The sequence below is a fragment of the Pimephales promelas genome, chromosome 4, assembly GCF_988280905.1.
Source record: "Pimephales promelas chromosome 4, fPimPro1.hap1.1, whole genome shotgun sequence".
Taxonomy (NCBI): domain Eukaryota; kingdom Metazoa; phylum Chordata; class Actinopteri; order Cypriniformes; family Leuciscidae; genus Pimephales; species Pimephales promelas.
The window spans coordinates 7562302-7589990 of NC_142772.1; the positions used below are offsets into that span (position 1 = coordinate 7562302).

Consider the following 27689-nt stretch of genomic DNA (forward strand, 5'->3'; position numbering starts at 1 on the left):
CAAACAGGTTTTCTCACACAAACCGCTCGTTTCATGTCTTAGGCCATCAATGTGTACTTACATTCACGAGTCATTAAATCATGTTTAATTTTGACTTCTCTGTGCGTGCTCTTTGAGGTGGTGACCATAGACCTGCATTATATGAATGACAGACAAGAACGGTTTGACCTAAAAATATCAAAATTGAAAATACTGTGGAAACAAAGACACCTACATCTTGGATGCCCTCGAGGTAAGCTAAAACATACCAAAAATGTATTTCAAAATGAACTATCCCTTTAATCTCACAATTCTGACTTTTTTACTCACAATTGCTAGTTTACAGCTCGAATTTGACTTTTTCCCACTCAGAATTCTGTGATATAAACTCGCCATTGCGAGAAAAAAAGTTACTTTTTTTTTTAACTCGCAATTCTGGCTTTATAACGTGCATTTGCAAGTTTATATTTTTTGTGTGTGAGAAATTTTTTTTTATAATTGTGAGAATTTTTTAAAAAATTCTGTTGTGGAAATAAGCTTCCATAGGAACCTTGACAAAAATTAAAACCCTTATGTTCAAAAAAAAAAAAAAATAGCAGCAAGTGAATGCCATCATCAAATCTGTCAGATTAAAAACCTCATAGCTGCAAATTGTGAAAAAAAAGTTCCTTGAATTTCTGAAGCAGTACATTTTACAGTACCAGTGAAGACATGATTTGCATTGATGTGCAAATCTTTGTTTTCATTGATGCTTTTAAATTAATAGTGTATCGATTCCCAGCAATAGAATGAGCATCATTGTGTTCTACTGTAATGCAGTGCGTCATGAAGGACATCACGGCCCTATGATGAATCATATTTTGAGATGAATGAGGCGTCAGAGAGCGAGTCTCCACTTGGCTCGAGATTCAGGGGTCAATCTAAGATGGAGCCATTCGTGCAGAACCATCTATAGCTGCCTTACAATACGGTGAAAGTACAGATGACCACGAAGCCAGGGACCCCATCTAATATTCTAGACTCAGCCAGATGAAGGAAGTTGCCGCCAACCCTTGCCCTTTCATCCGAACCTCTCGCCAAAACATCATAACTCTAGTTTTCCCTTTTTCGTCAAGCTTTGTTAGATCTACAGTGGATGGAATGGTCAGTTTCACATGCCTGAACTATGAGCCCCTTGGCTCTGAGCGTCTCGTTTCAGGCAGTCCTCCGTCACGCCCTGTGAAGCCAGTTCTGAGAGCACATTGTCCAGGTAGTTGGGGTCGGGGTAGCCGTGGCCGGAGACGTTGGACATCATCTCCGTCTTGTGGTGGATCTCGTTCCAGATGACGGTGTCAGGCTCCCCTGTGGTGCTGGAAGTCCCCACGGTGAAGATGAGGCGTCGTGTCCACGCCACCTTCAGCAGCTCCAGCACCTGAAAACCACATCATCAAGACCCTCAGATTTACAGGAAACACAGTTGCTGGTTTTCTCACAGAGAGAAACGCAAACCAGAGCATTGAGTGCTCTGATTTGCATTTAAAGGGACAGACAAAGGGTGTGTGTTTGCTCACCCTTAACAAGTGACAACTTTTTTTTTGATCAGTCTTTTTATTGTATTTTATTTATACAACAAACAACAACTTAACAACCAAGAACCCACCCACCCACATCACACTACAGGTATGATAGCAAAAAAACAAAACAAACAAAACAACATCATACAATGTCATTAGAGTCCATTTGTTCGATTAATGTAAGAACAGGTTGCCAGATATTACTGAATTTAATGTTATTACCCTGCAAATTATAGCGAATTTGCTCAAGTGTTAAATAGTGCATAACATCATTAATCCAATGTTTAAATACAGGTAAGATAATGCGTCTGGCTAAGAGAGTTACAAATGCTATCACGGAACAAGTGACAACTTTAACATGCTATGTATTAATACATTCGGGGTATTTTCAGCTAAAACTTTACATACACACTTTGGAAGATCCAATAAAAAGAAATGAAAGAGGAGGAGGTATATCAAGTTCTGTTGATGGGTCTCCTGTATCTGCAGTTGCCATGTTATCTTTTGAATGGCTGTAGCGAAGTTAGAGGAGGTTGAACATAGACTCGCAGTACTTTTTCTGCTTGGCACGCCGACAGGATGGGGCGTAGTAGCATCGATAATTCCATTTTTTAATTCGAAGTGTGAAATTGTGACTTAATTTCGGTCAATTTCAAATCGAAATATTGACACCCTTAATATATACATATATATATATATATATATATATATACACTACCGGTCAAAAGTTTTAGATCGGTAAGATTTTAAAAAAGATTGATAAAAAAAAAAAAAAAACAGTATATTGTGAAATATTATTATAATTTTAAACAGCGGTTTTCTATGTGAACATATAGTGAAGTGTAATTTATTCCTGTGATCAAAGCTGAATTTACAACATCATTACTGTTGCTGATTACACATCAGTTTTCAGTGTCACATGATTCTTCAGAAATCATTCTAATATGCTGATTTTATGCTAAAAAAAAAAAAATATATTCTTTTCAATGTTGAAAACAGTCGTGTAGCATTTTTTCCCCCAAAATGATGAATAGAAAGTTCAAAAGAACAGCATTTATTTAAAATATAATCTTTTTATAACATTATAAATGTCTTTACTGTAACTTTTGATCAATTGAACTCATCCTTGATGAATAAAAGTATTTTCTAATTTCTTTCCCCCAAAAATAAAAACATAAAATTCTTACTGACCCCAAACTTTTGAATGGTAGTGATTAATGTTACAAAAGCTTTCCATTTCAGATCAATTCTGTTCTTTGGAACTTTCTATTCATCAAAGAATCCTGAAATAAAAATGTAAAAAACTGCTTTCAACATGGATAATAATCATAAATGTTTCTTGAGCATCATATTATAATAATTTCTGTAGGATCATGTGACACTGAAGACTGGAGTAATGATGCTGTAAATTCAGCTTTGATCACAGGAATAAATTATATTCACATAGAAAACCGCTGTTTTAAATTGTAATATTTTACAATATTACTGTTTTTTTTTTGTTTTTTTTTATCAAATAATTGCAGCCTTGGTGAGCAGAAGAGACTTCTTTTAAAAATACATATACATATTAGTGGTGTTATTAGCTGTATATATTAGTGGTGTAACGGTAAATGTATTCGTATTGAACCGTCTCGGTTGGAGGCCTCCAGTTCGGTACACATACAAACCGAGCGATTCCTTGGACCATTTTTCCTGCCGACAAAATTCGCACTGGTGCGGCCACCAAAACGTTGCACAATATCAAATGGCAAGCATAATGAAAGTGGAACGAAACTGCGCTACTCGTTATGTGCTTCACGGACCGTTTATCATTTCGGACCAGCAACATCTGTGCAGCGCGAGCCGATCTCGATCAAGCAACACTGTTACCACACAGCGCTAAGAGATCCAGTAAAGAAAGTTTCAAGATGTAGGAAAACTCAAACTTGTTTAAAAATATTTTTTCTTTTAAAAAATAGGACATTTCTCTGGCATTTCTTTCTTTCTGCTGTGTGTACGTATGAAACATTTCCCTGTGCAATTTTATAATTTCTTTTTTTTTTACAGCACTGACCAACAGAAAGATGATTGGTTTGAAAGTGACTTCTAAGTGAGTGTTGCTTCCTGCAACACTTGACCATTTACAGTGAACGCACCTTTTTTTTGAGACAATGAGGTTTTAATTAATAGCATTGTGGTGCATGTGTGTGAATGGTAGCAGGGAAAACCATTGCTTGTCAAGTCATATTTATTTATATAGTGCTTTTTACAATACAGATTGTTTCAAAGCAGCTTTACAGAGATAACAGGAAAATAAAGTTTGTTTCCAGAAGAAAATAGCATCAGTCTAGCTCGAATAAGTTGATGAACAGTGATGTTTAGTTAATTTATATATATATATATATATATGAAGAGTTCAGATGCAAAACCCTCTAAATCCCATTTGAAATTTTCTTCTTTAATGATGATTTTTATCAAACTTGTATATTTAAGTTCAGTAATTTCACTTAAATAACAATTAATAGGTAATTATCATTGCAATTTAAGTGAAATCACTGAACTTAAATATACAAGCTTGATAAAAATTTCAAATGGCACTTAGAGGCTTTTGCATCTGGAGAAAACCGTGATGTCATCATCCAACTCATATAATGGTGTCAATGCAAGCAGATCAAAATTATTGTTGAAAATTAAATTAAATGTTAAATTTAACGTCCCCAAGTAAGCAAGCCAAAAGCCAATGGCAACAAAGGTGAAAAAAGGCACCAGTGGCAAGGAACTGAAACTCCACCTTGTTTAACACACGGCGCTGGAATGGATGATTCATCAACTGAACGGTACTTAAACAGGTTTAATGTGTGAAAGTGGCAAATGATTTCATATTGTGACAAATGACAATGGCATGAATCTTTATTTGAACTGGGTCAATTCACTCTCTTACCTTTCTGCCTTTGTCATTGTCAGGAAGGAAACAGAAGCGCGGGAATCCTCTGCACGTATACGGCTGTCCTGGGTTTGGGTGCTCAGGGCCCTGCAGACAAAGAGTGCATTAGAATATTGAGTGCTTGGTGCAGGCCAAGGCAAGGACAAAACCATCAGCACACAGAGTCAGTTAACTTATGCCCCCAATAAATGCAGATGGAGGCCGACGTCAGTCTGCTGGATGAAAACATTTGGCTGGTTCTTAAGGACCTCAAGCACTTATTCTAAAAGTTGAAAGCACTTTTCTTATTGGGGAATCATGGAGCAAATAAATATAAAACAGTCCAGCACTACATTGGTTTGCCAAAACAGACCTGTATTCCGGGCGGGATGTTGTAAATGATTTGTATAGTGCCGCAGTCTGGGTGTCCAGGCAAAGACTGAGGAATACTATAGATATCCATGTTGCCCTTTGGTTGGGTGCCGGTCTTCTCTCCATAAATTGTCTTACATGAGGGGCACTGCAGGCTCCCGTCCTATGGTGTGACAACGAGAGAGAAAATGGGTGCAACAATCTTTTTAATGTGAAAATAAGTATTTTGAGCTAATAAAATCAATTCTTTTAATTTCATGCACCTATTTTGTCATCTCAGAGTAATTCCAGGAATGCATGACGTACACTACCATTGAACATTTTGGGGTCAGTATTTATTTATTTATTTATTTTGAAGAAATAATACTTTTATTCCGGATGAATTGATCATTAGTGACAGTAAAGGCATTTATAAATGTTACTTCTTTCAAATCAATGCTGTTCTTTTGAGCTTTTTATTTTATTAAAGAATTTGGAAAAAAATTATCATGTTTTCCATTAAAATATTAAGCATCAAAAGTGTTTTCAACATTGATAATAATAAGAAATCAGCATATTAGAATGATTTCTGAAGGATCATACAACACGGAAGACTGATGATCCTGATGAACTCAGCTTTGCCATCACAGGAATAAATTACATTTTAAAATATATTAACATAGAAAACAATGTTGCTATCTTTACTGTATTATTATGATCAAACAAGTGCAACCTTGGTGAGAAAAAGAGACATCTTTATAAAAAATAAAAAAAAAACACTTGGCATTGGAACCACCAAACATTCGAATGGTAGTGTAGAATAGAATGCTGTTAAATTAATACTTCACCCAAAAAATAAAAATTCTGAAAATATTTTTTTTTTCAAACCCATGTTTTTGGGTGTATTGCAATTTCTGTCATCCATTCTTGTAATTACCCTAAAATACATATTAAATAGTTGTATACAATTGACAGTTAAAAGTGCTGATAAGATATTGCACACCTTGGTTCCATTGTTGTACATGGCCAGCATGCAGGGCATGTGGAAGGTGTGTCCACATTTAGTGAATTTGCCCACAGTGTTGGGCTGAAGAGTCTGAGAGCACTCAGCTGGGACCTCATAACCAGACGGGCAGGCCAGGCGCTCCATACAGATAATACAGTCCTGAAAGCACACAGCCAGATGTCACACATCTCATAGGGCAGGGCATTAAACATATGGGTGAATGTCATCAAAATGTGTCCAGGTCATGTTATATTTTGCATACAGAAATTCAAATCTATTTTAGGACCATTACAGTTTTTCACATTGTTACATAAAGGTGCTTAATTGTTATGAAAATATGTAAAAATGGTCATAAAACAGTCTTCATTATCTTTAACTAATATATTTACTAAAATATAATATTCTTTTAACTCCGGGGTGAGAAAAATGTACAGATTTATGCAAGTACATAAAAATATACCTCATCTGGAACCACAGGCACTTCCTCCATGTATTTCTTGATGACTTCCTCTGGTTTCTGAGCCGGAGCTAAGGACATACACAAAACACATTTTAAAATATATGACGACATGAAGATTACATTTTCTTAGAGTCAATGAAAGCTTTTTGAAAGAGAATAAAAGAGTTTTGTGGCTTGTAATCCTTGTCTGCCTGTTCAACTGATCAATTGTAAATTATTCATGTACTACATACATTTTTGGCCAATCAAATGCTCTCTATAATGAACCTGTCTCTGAAGTCAGCATATGCATTTATATATATATATATATATATACACTACCAGTCAAAAGTTTTAGATCGGTAAGATTTTTCATGTATTTAAAAGAAGTCTCTTCTGCTCACCAAGGCTGCAATTATTTGATAAAAAATATAGTAAAAAAAACAGTAATATTGTGAAATATTATTACAATTTAAAACAACGGTTTTCAATGTGAATATATAGTAAAGTGTAATTTATTCCTGTGATCAAAGCTGAACTTACAGCATCATTACTCCAGTCTTCAGTGTCACATGATCCTACAGAAATTATTATAATATGATGCTCAAGAAACATTTATGATTATTATCCATGTTGAAAACAGTTTTTTTACATTTTTATTTCAGGATTCTTTGATGAATAGAAAGTTCCAAAGAACAGAATTGATCTGAAATGGAAAGCTTTTGTAACATTAATCACTATCATTCAAAAGTTTGTGGTCAGAAATTAGAAAATACTTTTATTCATCAAGGATGAGTTAAATTGATCAAAAGTTACAGTAAAGACATTTATAATGTTAGAAAAGATTATATTTTAAATAAATGCTGCTCTTTTGAACTTTCTATTCATCATAGAATTTTGGGGGAAAAATGGTACACGACTGTTTTCAACATTGAAAATAATAATTTATGTTTTTTGAGCATAAAATCAGCATGTTAGAATGATTTCTGAAGGATCCTGTGACACTGAAAACTGATGTGTAATCAGCAACAGCAATGATGTTGAAAATTCCGCTTTCAAATTACATTTTAAAATATATTACAATAGAAAACAGTCATTTTAAATTGTCATAATATTTCACAATATTACTGTTTGTCATTTTTTTTTTCATCAAATAAAGCAGCCTTGGTGAGCAGAAGAGACTTAATTTAAAAAAAAAAATATATATATATATATATATTTGTGAATTTCTGTAGACAGTTAAATTATTATTATTTTTTATATAAATTCCTATTACATCATTAATGCAGCGAACCTGGCAGAAGTAGAATGCTACATTTGTTATGGTTTCTAAATGAACAAATACATTACGGAAATTGTTTTTTCTGAGAAGCAGTTAGAGATGCTAAGGCATTAGTATCCTTGTCTATTACCAAGCCACAACCAAATACCTAATGCATTAATACTTGCTCTTGACCTCCTGAGTCACAGTTCATTGTTATGCATTATCACACACTGATTATATGCAGACACATATAAGCTCATGTATACACATTTAACTATTAACATTTTTTGGTTACAGAGTAGGTCGGTTTTGCTTTGCATGTGAATACCGTCAGTTCGTTTTAATATTATATCAAGGCAATTTTCGCAATTTACTATTGTAAACAGAAGTGTGCAGCATATGTGCCTAAATACGGAGTCTCTAAGGGGACATGTTGATGGAAACATCATGTTGAGAAACTTTAGATTCTGTCGCAAAAGTCCTGCGTTCCCCTGAGAAACTTTGCATTCTCTCTTAAAGGCATTAAAATATAGTTTTTCCTCCCACCTCATCATATATTCCTTAACCAATTTTGCGACAGAATGCAAAACGTTTGAAAGAACGCAAAAGCTTTGAAATATAACTTTCCTCCAATCACCATGTCCCTTTTGGGGCTCCGTACCTAAAACCCCCTTATTACGGTAAAATCTTGCAGCGTGAGATTTACAATTTATCAAAATAAAATGTACAGATCTTAGCTAAATAAATTTGCTAAATAGTTATTTTCGAAATATTCTTATATTTTAAGTCTCAACAGCGTATTGTTCTAATGAAAATAATTTTGTTCCATTTTATAATTAAATGTAATAATAATAATAAAATGATAGTTTATTAGTCTAGTAACATATATAGAATTCAATTAATGTGATCGTGCATCAGCCATCTAACAAAGGCTTTGAAAGTCGCTCATCCAATCAGAATTTAGAGTCAGAACTGTTCGTTAAAGAGATACTCCACTTTTTTTGGAAAAAGACTTTTACAAATCCCCAAGAGTTTTACCGTTTTCGAATTCATTCAGCCGATTTTCTGATGTTTAGAAGAATATCTGTAACCAGACAGTTTCTGGTCTCATTGACTTCCAAGTCAATGAGACCAGAAACTGTCTGGTTACAGATATTCTTCTAAATATCAGAAAATCGGCTGAATGGATTAGAAAACGGTAAAACTCAACGATTTAACTCTGGGGAAGTGGTAAAATGAGCCTGTTTCCAAAAAAAAAAAAAAGTGGAGTGTCCCTTTAAATATGGCCTCTTTTAATAAATCAATGTTTGATACTTATTCAGCATTTAACATACCATATAAAAGCACACAATGTCCGTATTATAAAACCTTAGTGTTAGTTTTTAGTTTTCAGACAACACTTAAATAGTTCAATACGGAAAATGTGTTTAGGATGTTTTAGTAAGCCGATATTAAAGCAGTAAACTAACAGCGCTTGTGAGTGTCAGTCTGAACCTAATATCATCTTCTGTATGAAAAGCATTAACCACAACACAGGTTATTTAGGGTTAGAGAAAGTGAAAAAAAGACCAGGGAACAACTTGTTATTCGATAAACCCCCCCAGCAGACATCTGTCTGCAGTGTCCCACGGGTGAGCAGGCAGGTGTCAAGCTGAATACCATCAATAGTACATTCATTATGTGATCGAGAGGATGGAAGCAAGACAGCGTGACAGCATAAACAAGAAATGGGTGAAAACGTGACGGCAGAAGCAAACGATAAACAGCAAAACATAAACATCCCGCAATGGCTAGACGGAGCATGTCGGAATGAAGCTACAGTGCTAACCCCCTGGGGAAAATATAATTTTGAAAGGAGAATGGTAAGGAAAAGAGCAATTAAACAAAAAGGACAGCAGAAGTTTGCAGGCCAGTGGAGGGCAGGTTCGGTCGGGCTGGTTGGCGGTGCTTAACTACCTGTCCTGGACTGTCTCTTTGCCCTCTTAACGGAGCTGGCCTGGCCTTTGGTGGGCCTGCTGGAGCCACGCTGGGAGAAGGGGGCGGTCATGAAGCGAACTCCCAGTCCTGCGGCAGACATCAAAATGGAAGCCATGCCTGGAACGGCCGGAGGCCATGTGGAGACATGCAGGAGGAAGGGAGGAGGAGGAGTGAAGGAAAGGAAGAGTAATGAGCCAAGAGTGGAGAGGCCAACCACAAGTGGGGCATGCTCTGATGAAGTCAAGAAAAGTTTAGGGTCCTACTCACTTCTGCATCTGATGCAGAGGAAATAATATCGGGGACAAAAACGTCCATCTATAGATGCTGACTACAATCCTACCTGTTATTAATATTCGTCTAGGGCTAAATGAAGTACACGGGATCCAATTCGCTTTGGAGACTAACTGTGATCCAATCACTCAAATTACCTTCAGAGGAGACATGGGACACATTGGTCTCACAGAGTCAGACTTTTAACTATTTGCATAACGTCTGGTCCATTTTGACAGGAAGAGACCATCTGATTGACATCTGATGACCAAACACAAAACGTGTTGCTTTTAGGCATCCATTACAACATAATAAAACAGCGTGACGAAAAAAGCTGCAAGCAAGCAATGCTTCCGGATACATACACACCAAGACATATGACCAAACCTAAGCATTGCGTTGTTAAACATTTAGGTCTGGTTCCACAGACAAGGTTTAGTCTAAGCCAGGATTAGGCTTTAGTTAAAGGAGTAGTTCACTTCAAAAAAAAAAAAAAAAAAAACTTTTGCTGATAAGTTACTCACCCCAATGTCATCCAAGATATCCATGTCATTTTTTTTCAGTCGAACATTCCAGGACTTTTCTCCATATAATGGACTCCAAAGGTCCAAAAGACAGTTTCAGTGCAAACTGCAAACTGTTCAAAGGGCTTTAAACGATTACAGACGATGAATAAGGGTCTTATCAAGCGAAACAATTGCTCATTTAAAAAAATAAATAAATAAAGTTTAAGTTTTACAAGTTAAAATGGTCGCCTTCTGTGATGCGCAATTATGACTCTCCTGTTCGAAATCGTTTATCAAAACATACAAATCTTTTTTCGTGTAATTTGGTTCATTCAATAAACGAAATGAACGAGTTGAATCAGAAAAAGATTTGCTCATTTTGATGAACGAGTTCGAATAGGAGAGTCATGCATCACACCCTAACCCTAACAGAGCAAGGCGACCATTTGAGTTTATAAAATTTTATAATTAAAAACTTGAGTTTATTTTTTTTTTTAAATGAGCGATCGTTTCGCTTGATAAGATAAGACCCTTATTCATCATCTGAAATCGTTTAAAGACCTTTGCACTGAAACGGTCTTTTGGACCTTGAACCATTTGGTTCCCATTGAAGTCCATTATATGGAGAAAAATCCTGGAATGTTTTCATCAAAATCCTTAATTTCTTTTCGACTGAAGAAAGAATGACATGGACCTCTTGGATGACATGGGGGTGAGTAAATTATCAGCAAAAGTTTTTTTTAGAAGTTAACTACTCTTTTAAATAAAGAGCTTTAAGTAGCTTTTATAAACGTGTATTAGGAAGAAAAAAACGTTACTGGAGAGCATCATGAGGCAAAACAATGACACTGACATAGTCCGGTACTAGCCTTAAAGGGTTAGTTCACCCAAAAATGAAAATTCTGTCAGTTTTTACTCACTCTCATGTTGTTCCAACCCCGTAAGACCTTCGTTATAAGATATTAAGATCGCTCCTCCATACTAGTCCATAGGCTTCTTGAGGGACTGGCTCTTGCTGGCATCGAAAAGTCATTAAAGGACATCGTTAAAATAGTCCAAGTGACTACAGTGGCTCAATCTTAAGTTTATCAAATGACGAGAACACTTTTTGTGCGCAAAAACAAACAAAAATAAAGACTTTATTTCAACTATTCCTTTATTTCTCCCTCTGCGCGAGTCAGGTTACTTGTTTTATAGCGTAAGCTTCTGTTATTGTACGTCACACGCATCACACACATGACCAGCGTCGGCCAATAGTGAGCCTACGTGTGACGTAGCTCTACGCAATCACACTATGTTAACTGACTACAGGCCCATGGAGAAGGAAGTGAATAGTTGAAATAAAGTCGTTATTTTTGTTTGTTTTTGCGCACAAAAAGTGTTCTCGTCGTTTGATAAAGTTAAAATTGAGCCACTGTAGTCACTTGGACTATTTTAACAATGTCTTTAATGACTTTTCGGTGCCAGCAATAGTCATTCCCTCAAGAAGCCTATGGACTAGTATGCAGGAGCGATCTTACGGGGTTGGAACAACATGAGGGTGAGTAAATACTGACAGAATTTTAATTTTTGAGTGAACTAACCCTTTAAGCCTCGTCTGTGAAACCAGGCACCCTAGAAGTCAATAATATTATCGCGTAAAACTCATCTTTGATGATCATTGATCACAATTTCTTCATGCCTTAAAATAGCTTAAATATAACACTGCACCTTACTTCATTTGAATATGCAAATTAGCCCCCGCCTCTACTCAAAACAGATCGGACTACCTCCACTCAGTCAACTATAGTGGAAATATTCAGCCATATAAGCATATGCTAAGCAACCTCAAATGAAAGCAAGAGCACCCTCAGTTGATACTGTAATCATATAATTTTGACAAAACAGATTTGGTAAATGCACCAGTGCGTATTTGTGTTGGCGTTCTAGAAACCGTCCGATGTTTCTAATTACAACGTGTTTTTACAGCGGTGAACAAAGTGGCCAATCAGAGGAGTTTATTCAGTCAGAATTCACTCACTAGTCAAAAATCTTGCACTCCCGCGAAACCTCTTATTAAGTGTAGACAATTATAAAGATGATATTCATTGTGCAATGTAGACAACTTATTAATCAGTTCCTTTATTATAATGGAACTGATTACAAGAGGATTTTTTTGGACTTCTCTGAATAAATAGTGCATACTTTTTACTTTTACTTCGTTACATTTGGCAGCAATTATTATACTTTCTACTCCACTACATTTCTACAACTTCTGTTACATTTTCTGATCAGTTTTTCCCCTGTCCGTTCGTTGCACGTTTGTCTCACCAGTGACGTTTGGTTGCCATAGATATATCAACCCGGTCACACTAAATGCGTCTCGCACGCAGTGTGTTTATCGTGCAATTTATACGCGGAAATTAGTTTTTATGTGCATAGGAAACGCACCGTGTGTATTATACGTTTGGTTAGGATTATGGCAAGCCAAGAGGTTCAGAATTACACCATAAATTAATCGCGATTACTGCCAAATAGGGATGGGACGATAACCGGTTTCACTATAAACAGTGATAAAATGTACTGACGGTTAGTATTATCGTTTAAAATTTAATTATCATTAAAACCGTGTTTGATTATCGCGATTTTGATAACTCACTGAATCCTGTCGGCCAGTCTGACGCAGGCGCGCAGCACGCAATATTTTTTTAAATTACTATTCGAGAAGGAATGGCGGAAGGCAGTGACCGTGCTCAGGAGGTTTTTCAGCCTTTTAAGAGGACCAAATCTGAGGTGTGGTCATATTTTGGGTTTTACAAAAGTCCTGAAGGAAACTTGATCGAGGATGGTCACCTTGTCTGCCGAACAAAAAGTCACTACAATAGAAACTTCAAATCTGCCGAGTCGTCTTGTGTGATCATCACCCGAACGCAAGGCAAGTTAACTTTGACCTCAATACCAAAACTACGTCTGGGAAACTATTGGGCACGAAATGTTGTTTTGAGTTGAAACATTTTATGTCACTCACTTGAAATAGACGTCAAGCTTCCGCGAAGAAAAGTTCGTAACTTTGAGCCAAAGACGAACGAACAACTTCAAACAAGACTATTATTAAGAGTGATATTTTAAGGGATAGTAAAGTATAGATACATCACGTATTAAACCGATTTTATTTTTACCACATAATTACGGGGACATATTGAATTGATAATGAGATTAGCTAATGTTTTAAATCTTACCTGTTTATGAATTTATTTTGTAAAACAATCGTCCAGACAAGATATATCGCACCAATATTATCAAACTATGTAAAAAATAAATCAACTCTGATTTCATTTTTGCAATACAATCAAAAACCGGAGACGCAAGACGGCAAGTTGTATTTGAATGAAACAAGAGCGCACGTCCGTTGTGAATGTTATGGATGTGCGCTGTGTAATAATGCGTTGCTATTGACGACGGGCATTATAAAGAAGCAAATGCCATAGAATAGAATCTTGCTTAAAAAACTGCATAGAGAGACTTGTTTTATTTGTTGTTTGTTGATTTTCAATTATAAAATGACATGTTTTCATTGTGAGCATCAGTTCTTTTTGAGCACTTTCATAAATTTTTAACAAAAACCGTGATAATATTGATAATCACGATTATTTTGGACACTATAATCGTGATATGAAATTTTCATACCGTCCCATCCCTACTGCCAAACATAGTTATTAATATATAGTAAGGATAAGCATGATGTGCATATTGCCTAATTGCAAGCATGTTTCAGAAATGGTGACAACAATTTTTTTTTTTCCATAATTCTTGAACATCATTATAGGAGTATTAGGTGGAACGAGTTAGAATTAAATGTTTTATTAATCATTAGAAAAAATGGACATTAAGAGAATAAATTGTTATGCAAGTACTTTTACTTTTAATACTTAAAAGTACATTTAAAATCAGGTACTTTTTACTTAAGTATGGTTGTCATTGTGTTACTTGTACTTTTACTTAAGTAAATAATGATCTGTTTATTTGTACTTTTACTTAAGTACTGAGATTCAGTACTTCCTCCACCACTGTAGATGACTGACAGACAAGAACGGTTTGACCTAAAAATATATCAAAATTGAAAATACTGCGGAAACAAAGACACATACCATACCAAAAATTAATTTCAAAGTGAACTATCCCTTTAACTTCGACAGTTACCTCTGACGACATAACACTGTAAATTGTAATATGGACTCATGCACTTTCTGTAAAGCTGCTTTGAAATGATGTGTATTTAAATAAACGTGAATTGAATTGAATGAATTTATATATAAACACGGTTACGGTGTATTCAGATTCAGTATTTGTTTTTAGCATATAGTTGTTTTGCATTGATCACTTCATTCAAAACCCACCCAAAAATCTCCTCACCTTCACTCTAGTGAAAATTATGTTAGAGATGTCACTTGGCTCCAGATATGTCTATATGTTCCCCAAATGCCTCATTCATCTTGGTGCTGCAGCTGTCAGCAACAAGAACAACAGATATTCAACATCCCCAGACACGCACCATTAGCCTGAAACTTGTTGAAAGGCGAGCGCTTTTAAGACACACCAACACAAAACCCACAAGCTGGTGACTCAGTGAAGCCGCTAATGTCATAAGCTGATTTGTGACAAGCAGCCGACAAAAGACAAAAACAGGGTGGAAACGCAAGTCGGTGGCATGAATCTACTTGTGACATTCACTGAAGGATGCTAAAGCTAACTTCACTTACTCACTGCTCTGGGAAATAATTGAGTGGTTCAAACTGACACTCCCAAGAAACAGTTCAGCTGCTACTGCAGCATCAAACACCTTTCTGCAATGAGGAGGAGACCCCAGTGCATCACTGGAAGGATTTCCTCCTGTGTGGCGTGCGAGGACCGTACCTGCCAGCGCCGAGTTTACAATACTGGATCCGTTCATGTGTAGAGGGATGGTTGGGATGCTGTGGAGACAGAAATACACACTTTAATGCATGAGAACAAGAGCGTTTGACAATGGCCTTAACTCCCATTACAGGTGTCATTTTTTTTTTCTTATACAAAAGAGAAAGCAAATTTGAGTGGTCGAGATTGTTGTAGATGACCTAGTTAAGATAAAACGAAAGCAAGATACTTTCCAAGGAAATCCCCTGGCTTTCTCAAGCTGTCATGGTGTAATTCATGCTATGCCATCTGATCTGACTTTTTCATAAACACTCCCGAGTTTGGGGAGTCAGTAAGATGAAGAGTCAGTAAGATGAAGTAAGAAGTATTTGAAATGAATACTTTTAATCAGCAAAAAATTATTTAATTGATCAAAAGTGACGGCAAAGACACTGTTCCTTTTTTCAAAATTGTCTGATTAATAGAAAGTTTACACACAAATATTAAGCAGCAGAACTGTTTTCTACATTGCAGATAACAATGATTCTTGAGCATCAGCATATTAGAATGGTATCTGAAGGATCATGTGACACAGAAGACTGCAGTAATGATGCTGAGTGAAAATTTCACTTTGCTATCACATAAATATTACATTTTAAAGGGGTTATGAATTGAGAAGCCAAATTCCTTGATCTTTTGACATATGAAAACCAAAAACAGTCCAAAAACAGAAACCAAGCTCCGAAAGACAGACGCAAACACAGGATTACTCTGACAGTAAGAAAGAGATAAAGATGCCTCTGACTGATTACAAAATATTATGAAGAGCCAAGTTGAGGAAAAACATTTCCACATTCTTTGCATTGCCTTCATTGTGATCCGAAGCATGGATGAACTTTATTTTTAAAGGAGTAGTTCACTTTTTAAAAAAAACTTTTGCTGATAATTTACTCACCCCCTTGTCATCCAAGATGTCCATGTCATTCTTTCTTCAGTCAAAAAGAAATTAAGGTTTTTTGATGAAAACATCCCAGGATTTTTCTCCATATAATGGACTTCAATGGGAACCAAACAGTTCAAGGTCCAAAAGACAGTTTCAGTACAAACTGCAAACTGTTCAAAGGGCTTTAAACGATTCCAGACAATGAATAAGGGTCTTATGAAGCGAAACGATTGCTCATTAAAAAAAAAAAAGCAAAGTTTAAGTTTTATAAGCTCAAATGGTCGCCTTGCTCTGTTCTGTGATGCGCGTTCGTGACTCTCCTGTTCGAACTCGTTCATCAAAATGAACGAATCTTTTCCTGAGTCAATTCGTTCATTTTGTTCATTGAATGAACCAAATGACACGGAAAAAAAATATTCATTTTGAGGAACGAGTTCGAACAGGAGAGTCATGAACGCGCATCACAGAACAGAGCAAGGCGACCATTTGTGCTTATAAAACTTACACTTTGTTATTTTTTTTTTAAAATGAGCGATCGTTTCGCTTGATAAGACACTTATTCATCATCTTGAATCGTTTAAAGCCCTTTGAACAGTTTGCAGTTCGCACTGAAACTTTCTTTTGGACCTTGAACCATTTGGTTACCAGTAAAGTCCATTATATGGAGAAAAATCCTGGAATGTTTTCATCAAAAACCTTAATTTCTTTTCGACTGAAGAAAGAAAGACATGGACATCTTGGATGACATAGGGGTGAGTAAATTATCAGCAATTTTTTTTTTAAAGTGAACTACTCCTTTAACTAAAGTCCCTGTAAAGTCAAATTTAAGTATGTGTTCTGAGTCTGTCATACCACAGAAAAATGTGTTATTAGCCACCCAGCCAAATTCGAATGATAAAAAAAGCCGAAAAGTACATAAAATAAGCTTTCAAAATCATGAAAAAATGAGCAGATTCTCTGCTCTCAAACGCTGGGGGCGTGTCCGCTGGCTGCGCTGAAACCACGCCCACTAGCGGGAAAGCTGTTGACGGTGATATTAGCTGATTAGCTTTTGGAGACGGGAGGATGAACACTGAGGTGGCAGATAGTCGTTTCGGCCCCGTTCACCAGTAACAGCGGATTATCAGTGAATCCCAGTTGTCTCTGAGGAAAGTTTATAAAACGATCCAGAGTAAAACGATCACTACAGAGGTACAGAGGCTCTTCATCAAGGTATAAGCTCTCTAAAAAACCTCTTCTTGATGTGATCGTTTTTAGGGGAATTTAAATGAAGATACCGATCTGTTTTGTACATGATCGCATCCAGGTAGTAGCCCATGCATGTCCGTGTCGAAGGCATAGCTAGCTAGAAAACTCTAGGCTCAGCTGTAGTAACTAATAGTACTGACAGACACTCGCGATTGAGCGGTGAATGCGAGATCAGACTCTGTGCGTCATCAAATAGGGGGGTGTCCAGCAGCTCATGGGCTCCAGTGCGTCATCGAGCCCTGTTTTAGCCCCGCCTAATTAATCCGTAAAATTGCAATGGTGAAAAACTGTTTAACGGTCTAACTCCACATTTCAGTACTTCACAGTTCACAGTCTTTGTAATATGTTTTAGCAATACATATGTAACATTTATAATGTGTTTAGAACTTTTTTGTAGAATTGCCTTTACAGGGACTTAGTACCAAGGCAAGTGACTTTATTTGCCACAACCAAGACTTATAAAGCATATGAAATACACATACATGTTTCATCTATGTAATGAGATAAAGACCTTGCTGTAGCGTCTTTGTTTCAACACTAAATTAATGTCATTAAAAAAATACTTCCTAAAATATTATAATAAAATACAACACCACCTCACAAATGTATAAGATATATAAAAATGAGTAATTACCATGCTGTTGCAGACTGGAGTATCCTTGGTATTTATTTGATGTCTGATTTGGGACGTGTAGGCTATAGCGAACATCGCACAGTTTCAAAACAATTCCAAATGTGTAATAAAAAAAATGCAGTTCATGACCGCTTTAAAATATATTAAAACATATGTTGAGACCTAAATTGAGACGTAAGAGACTTTCAAAACGAGACAATTACAGATCCCAAACTTTTGGGGCAGTGTAGAATAGATGCATATAATAATCTACACTACCTCAAAAGAAGATGACAAAAAGAATAATGAATGCACAAAAATTAATCCAATCAAAATGCATTTCCATTTTTGCAAATATGTTTCACTGGTTGATTTGATCGTACAATGTTTTCAGCAACAGTTTTGCTTAACCAATTTCCCACAATGACAAGTGTTCTGCAAACTGGGTCGTGGATATAGAGTAAATCCCTCCTATTTTATCCATATGACACAGATGTTTCTGCTACTTACATAACTGCATTTACAGCTTTATCTCAGTAGTGGCGTTACAATTCGCAACAATTACAGCTCACAGTACACTCCCACAGTCATCTGAGAAGCGCATGACACAGTCGGGTGTGATGAGGCCATATGCCAGGAATTATTCAGCTCTTCACTCGGTGTAAAACTAACCACCATAAACTGTGCATGAAAAATTAAGCACCGAAATGTAAACTTAAGTTTAAGAGTTTATTCAAATCATCATATCTGGAGATGTAACGTCACTTTGTCCATATGAGGAGTATATAAGGAGTGAGAAAAAAACAAATGTCTAAAATTTCCTGGTTCCCCTTTCAACCTAGTTTACCAGAAGAGAACAATGACTCAAATCTGGGTCTTGCCCTTTCAGTCAGCACAGACATGCTCTCCTCCATGTGTCCTAAAGCAGACCTCTACTCCTGTAGATCCAGACAGACGAGAGGATATGACACCATTACACAGAGGAAAAGACAATTATAGTAGGGGGACAAAAGGGAGGATGATCCTTATTCCTCTTGAAGCAAAATTAGTCCTTAGACTGAGAGAGGAAATTATCATGCTATCATAAGTTATGCTTATGCCAAAAGTGCATAAATTCAAAAAATGCACATAGGTTTATGCGCTCAATTGAGTTGGATAAACTTTGTATCTGATAAGAAAACATGCGCATGAACTATGATGGAAACACCTTTACCGAATAAATCCCTCGATGCGCATCAAAAAATGCATGGCTTTGCGATGGTACGGCACTGAAATTATACTAAACCACTCACCAAAGCGGTTTAGCATAATTACCTTCCACAACAGTCTCCACGACAATTTGCATATTTTAAAAAACTCAAAACAGACGTCACATCCCAAACCGCACATCAATTGACTTTATGCACAGCTGCACTACTTCCTGAACTTAAGCCAGCTCCTTGTTTCTTGTATGCCATTATTGGCCAAACTTGATTAATTCAGGTGTGACTGACCTCAGTAGTCACGGCAACAATAATCAGACACACCTGAATTAATCAAGTTTGTCCAATAATGGCATACAGGAAACAAGGAGCTGGCTTAAAGGGTTTGTTTACCCAAAAATGAAAATTAAGTCATTAATTACTCACCCCCATGCTGTACCAACCCCGTAAGACCTTCGTTCATCTTCGGAACACAAATGAAGATATTTTTGATTAAATTTGAGAGCTGTATAACTACCACATTGGCTGCCTAAGGGACTGCCTCTTGACGGCTCAGAAAGTCAATGAAGAAAATGTTTAAATATTCCATGTGACTACAGTGGCTCAACTATAAGTTTATCAAGCGACGAGAATACTTTTTGTGCGAAAAAACAAACAAAAATAACGAGTTTATTCGACTATTTATTTTCTTCCTTGTTGGCCTGAAACGAGACTTCCTTAGATTTCCACGACGCATGCGCGAAAACTGAACTGAAGTAGTTGAAGCAGAGATCGCAATTCTCGCGCGTGCGTCGTGGAAATATAGTTTCAGGCCAACAAGGAAGAAAAGGAATAGTCGAATAAACTCGTTATTTTAGTTTGTTTTTTCGCACAAAAAGTATTCTCGTCGCTTGATAAACTTATAGTTGAGTCACGGTAGTCACTTGGAATATTTAAACATTTTCTTCATTGACTTTCTGGGCCGTCAAGAGGCAGTCCCTTTGGCAGCCAATGTGGTAGTGAGACAGCTCTCAAATTTAATCAAAAATATCTTCATTTGTGTTCCGAAGACGAACGAAGGTCTTACGGGGTTGGTACAGCATGGGGGTGAGTAATTAATGACTTAATTTTCATTTTTGGGTGAACTAACCCTTTAAGTTGAGGAAGTAGTGCAGCTATGCATAAAGTCAATTGGCTGCTGACCGCATTTCCGCAAGCAAAGGTTACCATATTTTACTTTTAACCAAAATAGCACCATTTATTGTTGAAAGTGAGAAAAAATACATTTTATTTAATGTTGCTTGAGTTAAATGTAGCCTGTGTCACAATGAAACACCCCTCTCCTGAAAATGGTTTGAGTAGGCTATTTTTTGTTGTACCTAACGCAAAGTCAAAACGGCAGTGCTTCGCGCGAGTTCGCGGTCAGCAGCGAAAGAGAGTGACAGATTATGGAGTGCGTGAATTGACGCGGTAAGACCATAGACAATAAAAGAAAAAGTGACAGATTGCTGATTGAAGCAATCGATTGCCTAAAATCGTCCTGTAAATTATCTAATGAGGCCTTATCAGATGCAGGAGGACTGAGAGAATATTTCATGTCATTTACAGCAGCTGTCATGTCCGACTAAAACTACTCCAACATATTGAAGATAGGATGGAATTTGCTTCTGCAGAGTGGCAGCCTTAAATGTTGGACAGCTCATGGGAATGGGGTTGTTTCATGACAATTTTCTCTTTTTTTTTCATTGGTTGTTGCGTTAAATTGCATCCAGATACAATAGTGCTATTTTCTGATTGGCTTTTGTGTAGCTCGACTAACAACGAACATAGAACGCGCTTGATACCTGCCAGTCCAAAGAAGACATTTTGGGCGCTGCAGCATATTAAATATATTATAAATCATTTTTCCGCGTGAATATACAATGTGTGGCGAGAGTGTGTGACAAAAGACCGAAAAGAGTGACTGTCATGCTCAATGCGTGACACTTGAGGGCCAAATATTTTTACTCATTTTCAAGTTGGTCACACAAACTCAGACTTCTGTGTGAACTGTGCTTCAATCCACTATTGACAAAGGCCTTTTTTACACGTGAAATTTAACTCTTCTTCTCCAGAACACGAAAGAAGATATTTTAAAGAATGTTGGTATAGCTTTCACTATATAAACAATCAGACATTTCTCAAAGCATCTTCTTATGAAAATCACAGGTTTGGAATGACACTAGGGTCAGAATTGATGGCAAAATTGTCATTTTAGGCCAAATCATCCCTTTAAAATGGGTAAAGGTTAAGTTTGGTTCTTGCCTGGTTATTACACAATAATTACATACTATGTCATGAAGAGGAAGAACTATAAAATAAAATGCTTTTTTTTTGTAAGTACTGCAGAAAATAATTTTGGCTCGGTTATTTTTCAAAATTATGCCACGAATGGATTCACAGAATGACTGAGCTTACGACTACAAAAAATATATGAGAACGGACACAATGGCAGGAAGGAGAAGACCACAGTAGATGATGAAATACAACCTTTTTTGACCTTCGGTGTCATTTGAAATATGTGGGTCAAACATCTTGTTTCCTTATGACCAAAAGCCATTAAGTATTTTTAAACTGCTCTCTGTAGGAGAACTTCCATGCTTGTGTGCAAAGTCCTTGAAAATATGGCTAAAATACATCTCTCTTTCCCTTATGGGAAACTATGGTGGTACCATGACAGATTGAAAGTATCAGATGGCAATTACAGAAGTATTTTAAAAAAATATGATAACCTGCATTTTCCACTTTTGAACTAGGCCCAGTAGTCTTACCTTAAGCCATTTGCGTGATGACCAAAAGCCTGCGGCTGTCCTGTGGGATGAGCCACTGAGGTGGGGGTGCTCCATGGGCTGTTCCATAACAGGTTCCCCATCGAGAGAGGTCTTCTGGGGTAGGGCGAGTAGGCTGAAGAGGAGCTGGTTCCAGGAAGTCTTCCAAGTTGCGTCTGAAGGCTTGGTCTGCTGGCTTGCCCCGCGGAGAAGGAATGTCGTGACCGGCTCAGCATGGGTCCGGCGGTGCTGCTATTGCTCACGCACTGGTGACAGGTACAGGCCGGGCCCGAGTGAATAACGGACCCAGACGTGAGAGGATACGGCATGCTGCCTTGCCGCCTGACGCGCCGCCTGAAGCTAGAAGTCTTGTTGACTTGCTCTAGAGCGGTGAGGTCCACAATGTAGTTGTAGCCCTGTGGGCTCAAGTCAGCTGTGGCCTGTCCTGCCTGGTAGCTGTGCTCCAGCAAAATGGAGGTTCGGATCTCGTACGCCGTCCACCCTCCCTCATCATTGGCCCACTCCCAGAGAACGCCACTGCCCAGGGCAGAAGACTGCGGGAACAGGGATCGCCGAACGGTGCGCATCTTTCCTACAGAGGGTTCAACAAAAAAAAAAATTACAGTAATTATCATTCCAGAGAACATTTCTCAATCATAAAAAGTGCTTCTCTTCTAAAAACATATGCAAGAAAGAGCTGTTATTTCATCCAGCAAATACGCTGTGCATCCTGTCGAAATCTGTACGCTTATTTCCTGAGATTATTTTGGCACCTCTTTCCTGTTCTTTTCCATTGAGACCACAGGTGTCGAAAGTCATTCAAACATCCCTCCAAAACAAGCCTAATCTCCAGCTAACAGACCAAACGCCCATGTGTCCTACCGCAGTGTTAAACAGCAGGCTTAATGACCTGTTGTCAAGAATGAAGCATACATATCATACATTCGGAGCAACTGAATTAGTTTCAGCCAGCATTCACAGTTCACATTAAGCTTATTTCGCTCTGTAGATTATGGAAGCACTGGTAACACATTTACTTAATCCAAATGAGCAATAAGCATACATTCTTAACACGCCGTTAAAGTGAAGTACTGTGGCGGCACTAGATGGTAAAACCATCACTTAATGGGTCATTAATAAAGACGTCCAAGATATATTAAATCCAGTCTAAAATGTTAATTAGATTGAAGTCCTTAAAAACTTACCAGATAATAATGCAAATTAGATCTTTTGAAAAGAAAAGGTTTCTGGAGAAACAAACAAAAAAAAAAAACGTTTGATATATGACCCTAAAAGTGTCAAGTGTAAAAGTAAACCAAAAATAACTTAGGCCTATACCATAAATACTTACGAGAGTAGACAAAAAATAGCAAAATATATACTCATCACATACTATCATACACATATTTTTTATAAAAAAATAATACTTTTATACAGCAAGAACACATCAAATGGATCAATACTTACAGTAAAGACATTAATAATATTACAAAAGTTTTCTACTTCAAATAAGCGCTGTTCTTTTGAACTTTCTATTCAACAAATAATCCTGTAATAAAATGTATCACAGTTTCCACAAAAAATATTAAGCAGCACAATGGTTTTCAACATCGATTATAACAAGAAATGTGAGTAACAGCTGCTGAAATTTCAGCTTTACGATTAAATAAATTCATTTTAATTAAATAAATTACGTTTTTAAAATATATTCAAACAAAGTTATTTTGTAATAATAGTTCACAATTGTACTGTTTTTACAAATATCACAACTTGTTTTGAAAGTAGTCAGGACGTTTATTTCCTATATGATGTCTATGGTTTATTTAACGTTAGGCGTGTCGTTTTTTAACGTTTGACGTTTTCACAAACTGAACCAATCTTCTGGTACAAGTTATTATCATGTTATTTAATGAGATATTCTATAACAGAGTTAAGTGTTAACAAAAAAGTACCATGTTTTTGATTATGATTATGTACTGGAGTTTGATATGACTGGAGTTCTAGACGCTAGCTACACTGATATGGTAACGATTCATATTCAGTAGCTAGGTTACTATTAACGTACTGTACCATGAGCATGATTAATTTTTTATAAGTCACCATAAGTAGCCTAGTTTAGTGAACGGGCTGTGTGAGGTCCCACTCACCGGTGTCCTGTCTGAACTGTTTGAGGTTGGGGATGTCGATGATGTAGGCAGACAGGCTGGGGTCCGCCTGAGCCAGACAGATGCTGATGTTGTTGCTGCTGCTGCTGGGGGTCGATGCTCCTCTCTGATGTTGGAGACACTGCTCGATAAAGCTGCTCACCTGTCCAGTGTAAGGCCTCCAGAAGCCCAGATCATCCTGCCATTCCCAAACCACCGCCATCGGCTGAGCCTGTCCTGGCATCCCAGAGGATGAGGAGGAGGAGGATGGCGATGCGAAAGATGGTCCGTTTCTAGACCCACTCCCTCCGGAATGAAAACTGGAGCCTGTTGCCATTTTGTCAGATAGAAAAGATCCCAACCGACGAAATAAGCTGGAGTATAAAGCAATGTGACGAGTTGGCCCGGCTAACAACAACAACAACACCCTTTCAGTTTCAGTTGCACTTGATTTACAGCCAGATAGCCCGCTAACTAGTCGTATTCTGAAAGATATTAACCTATGTCGCCACTACAGTGTTTTATCCAGTAGAACACGTTAATTCAACCGCAGATTTGAGTAAAAACCACTGACGTCGCATCATCTTGTTCGGTTGCTAGTCGCAGCTTCAGACTAACGTTAGCCGCGTCGCTATTTTCTTCGCCATTCAGTGCGTTATTGTACGGCTACCAGCCTCATAAACCACTATCAGATAATATAACAGCTGCTATTTTGTTGACAGCAGACTGAAGTTGTCAGGTGGCTTATAGAAGCACACTGATGGACATGTTTTTTTTAAAGTACGCAAGGGTTGTATAGTTACTTGCTCGCCTGCTGTGTGTTTGTGTCGCTGGTGGTGGATTCCCATAGATACACACTCTGTGAAGCCTGACACAAAACACTCCCCTATGGTTTTTGTTTTTACATTTCCCCTTTCATTTTACAGGTTTAAAATAAATTAAAGTGGCTATTTGTTTTAAATTATTAGCATTTCCCAGTGCTAGATGAAGTTTACTTGCTCTGGACGTTATCATATTTTGTCTCTGTTAGTTAGTGTCCGCATTACCGACTTTTATTTTGAAAGTAGTTATGGTAAGCCAATGTGACAATCGGCAAAATAAAAGTCCCTCTGTATATTTATTATAAACAAGTACAAATACACGCAATTTGCAATATACTAGTTTGTCCGAAACTGAAAATGATGCCATCATTCACTGGTATTTTTTTCTTTCCAATTTGCAGTCAACATATATTCGTCAGGATGAATTCGGATCAGGGAGCTGAACTGTCTGGAGAACTAGACGAGTCTGAGTTGTGAATCAGTTTTTGTGAGTTGAATCAACTGAAAAGATTCAACTCAAATGAATCGATTTCGTACGTTAGGGCGTTCAGTAAGTAATGTTGTTTATAATAATGCTTCCACTATTAAAATTATGTCACGCTGAACAGGGAAAATTATTCGCATCAATAACAAATGACGATTTTGGGGTGAATTATCCACTTAACCCCATATCATTCTGCTTATTAAATTTAAATAATTGCTTGAATTTCAAGTTAATAGTAAAAACTACTCTAGCAAAGGTACCAGCAGTGATTCAACTTTCATCTCCTTATGAAACACTGCAGACATGAACAGGATGTTTGAAAATGTGGGATTCAATTTAAGATATTCCACTGGTTTCACGGGCAATGATTAAGTTTAGTCCCAGACAAAAGCCGTTTTAACTGAAAGCAACTTGCACTGACAAACCTTAAAATATGCCTGTCAGTGCCATTGTTTTGTCTCAAGATGCACACTAGTAATGTGTTTCCCCCCTTAGGCGCGTTTATAAGCTACTTAAATGTCTTAATGAACTTAGACCTAATCCTGGCTTAAGTCTAGTATGCGAAACCGGGCGTAAAAGTGGTAAAATTGTAATTAAAAGTAAAAATTTCTGCGTCGTTGAAAATGCGATGTTTTCATCAATGCGATCTTTTGCCCAGCAGGTAGTGCTAATGTGTTCGTAACGTTATTCTTTCTTCATCATTCGTCTATTTTCCATCTTAAAGTTATCATATATCAGAATTCTTTAACTACTATGCACTAAGGGCAGGCATCCTTAATACACACGTAGAAAGGTGTTCACTGCATTACATTATCGTGATAAAAAAGTAAAACAAACAAACAAGCATAAACAAATGCAAGGCAACACATTTTATTTGAAAGGCCTAAATGGCATTAGGGTACAGCATATACATACTGGCGATTCCAGAGACAGTCATTACAGGATAACATTATAGCATTCTTTCCTTTACAAACAATACATTCATGATGTTTTCTCTGTGAAATATCTCACTTTGCCTTACTTTAACGAACTAGAGTAACTTACAAAGCTAAAATGATACAAAAAAAAAGTCTCTCAATTGAATATAAGTTAGTGCTATCATGTTAGGGTTCTCCAACTTGACGTACTGAAACCTGAAGCAGAAGTTTCTCTCTGAATACATACAGTAGCTAGCTGTTTTTAGCATCATTAGTCGTGTTATTCAGTACTTTATGCTCTATACTGAATGTGGTAGTTTACATTCCCTGCATATACAAGTTTTTATTTAAATAAATAAATAAATAATAATACAAACATTTGCAAGGCATGAGATCCAGACAACTACACGCGTCATACAGTAAGTACATATTGTACGAGCTCTCGGCACCAAACAAGGCTGTGTATCCCAACAGTGATTATTATTTGGGAAAAAAAAATAATACTAAAAAATAAAAATCCCAAATCTCATTCTTACTGCTCTTTACGAGATGGTTATTTAATCATGATTGTGTCCAGGATCTGCTGTCACAAATCCAGGTGGCAAAGCAATATAGTTCATCTGATACTCAAATAACGGCTACTCCTTTTACAAACAACCTCTTAGAGAGGAATAGTCACCCTCATGTCATTCCAAACCTGCATGTTGTTCTTTTTTCAGTTAAAAAGCATTGAGGTTTGGACTGGCAGGAGGATGAGTACTATTCCTCTTAAGTAATAGAGCACTGGCCGATTGATTTACTGCTGTGTTTTTCCATCATTAGCACTTCATTGCATCCAGCAGTACACACTCTTTAACACACAGGTGTCTCCATGCGTGAGCCGCCCGATCTGCCACAGCTCTGGGGAAAGCTGAATTTAGCATTCAGAAACATTTAAAAAGATCCCGTAATGGTGAAAGTCTTCCGTACGGCATCAGAAAGTTATTTAGTATTTGACTTTGCCAGGAACTTGAACATTCACTCCGCTATAGTCCACCATGTACATGGGCCATTGCTGGAAAAAAAGAAAAGAAAAAGGAGGAGGGCATTTTAATAGCGAAAGTAGCAATTTTTGAAGGTTGACATGAAAGTTTAATAATACAATTGACCCAATTTATGGTCTTAAAGGGATAGTTCACCCAAAAATTTTAATTCTGTCATCATCCACTCACCCATAGTTGTTCTAAATGTACACATATAATAAATACTATGAAAGTTAGAAGTCCAAAATATACTCTTTTGTGTTCAACAGAAGAAATAAACTCAGGTTTACAACAACTAAGGGTGAGTGAATGATGACACAATTTTTGGGTAAACATTTTTTTCCCTTTAAGAAAAATTCATGTGTTTGTTTTAACAGCCTTTAATTATTT

General features: G+C 37.0%; 2 protein-coding genes across 7 annotated transcripts in view; both read right to left on the minus strand.

Moving 5' to 3' along the window:
- Nucleotides 1-745: 745 nt before the first annotated feature.
- Nucleotides 746-25068, minus strand: dtx2 (deltex E3 ubiquitin ligase 2). Of its 3 annotated transcripts, none has more exons than XM_039662390.2 (9): nt 24059-25068; nt 21915-22503; nt 15141-15199; nt 9451-9558; nt 6252-6319; nt 5789-5950; nt 4808-4969; nt 4453-4542; nt 746-1390 (listed from the first exon to the last, which is right to left on the minus strand). In XM_039662390.2, exons 1-9 carry the CDS (start codon nt 24390-24392, stop codon nt 1130-1132), a joined length of 1833 nt encoding a protein of 610 aa, XP_039518324.2. In that variant the 5' UTR covers nt 24393-25068; the 3' UTR covers nt 746-1129. The 3 variants fall into 3 exon arrangements, with proteins under 3 accessions (XP_039518324.2, XP_039518323.2, XP_039518325.2); XM_039662389.2 differs by having other exon boundaries at nt 9451-9588; nt 24059-25067; XM_039662391.2 differs by lacking the exon at nt 9451-9558 and having other exon boundaries at nt 24059-25066.
- Nucleotides 25069-26214: 1146 nt separating this feature from the next.
- Nucleotides 26215-27689, minus strand: part of gtf2ird1 (GTF2I repeat domain containing 1) — a 37328-nt gene continuing 35853 nt past the window's right edge. For all 4 annotated transcript variants that reach the window (XM_039662221.2, XM_039662223.2, XM_039662224.2 and 1 more), the window contains exon 27: nt 26215-27331. In XM_039662221.2, coding sequence (XP_039518155.2) covers nt 27263-27331 — 69 coding nt within the window. In that variant the 3' untranslated portion in view covers nt 26215-27262. The remainder of the gene's footprint in view (nt 27332-27689) is intronic.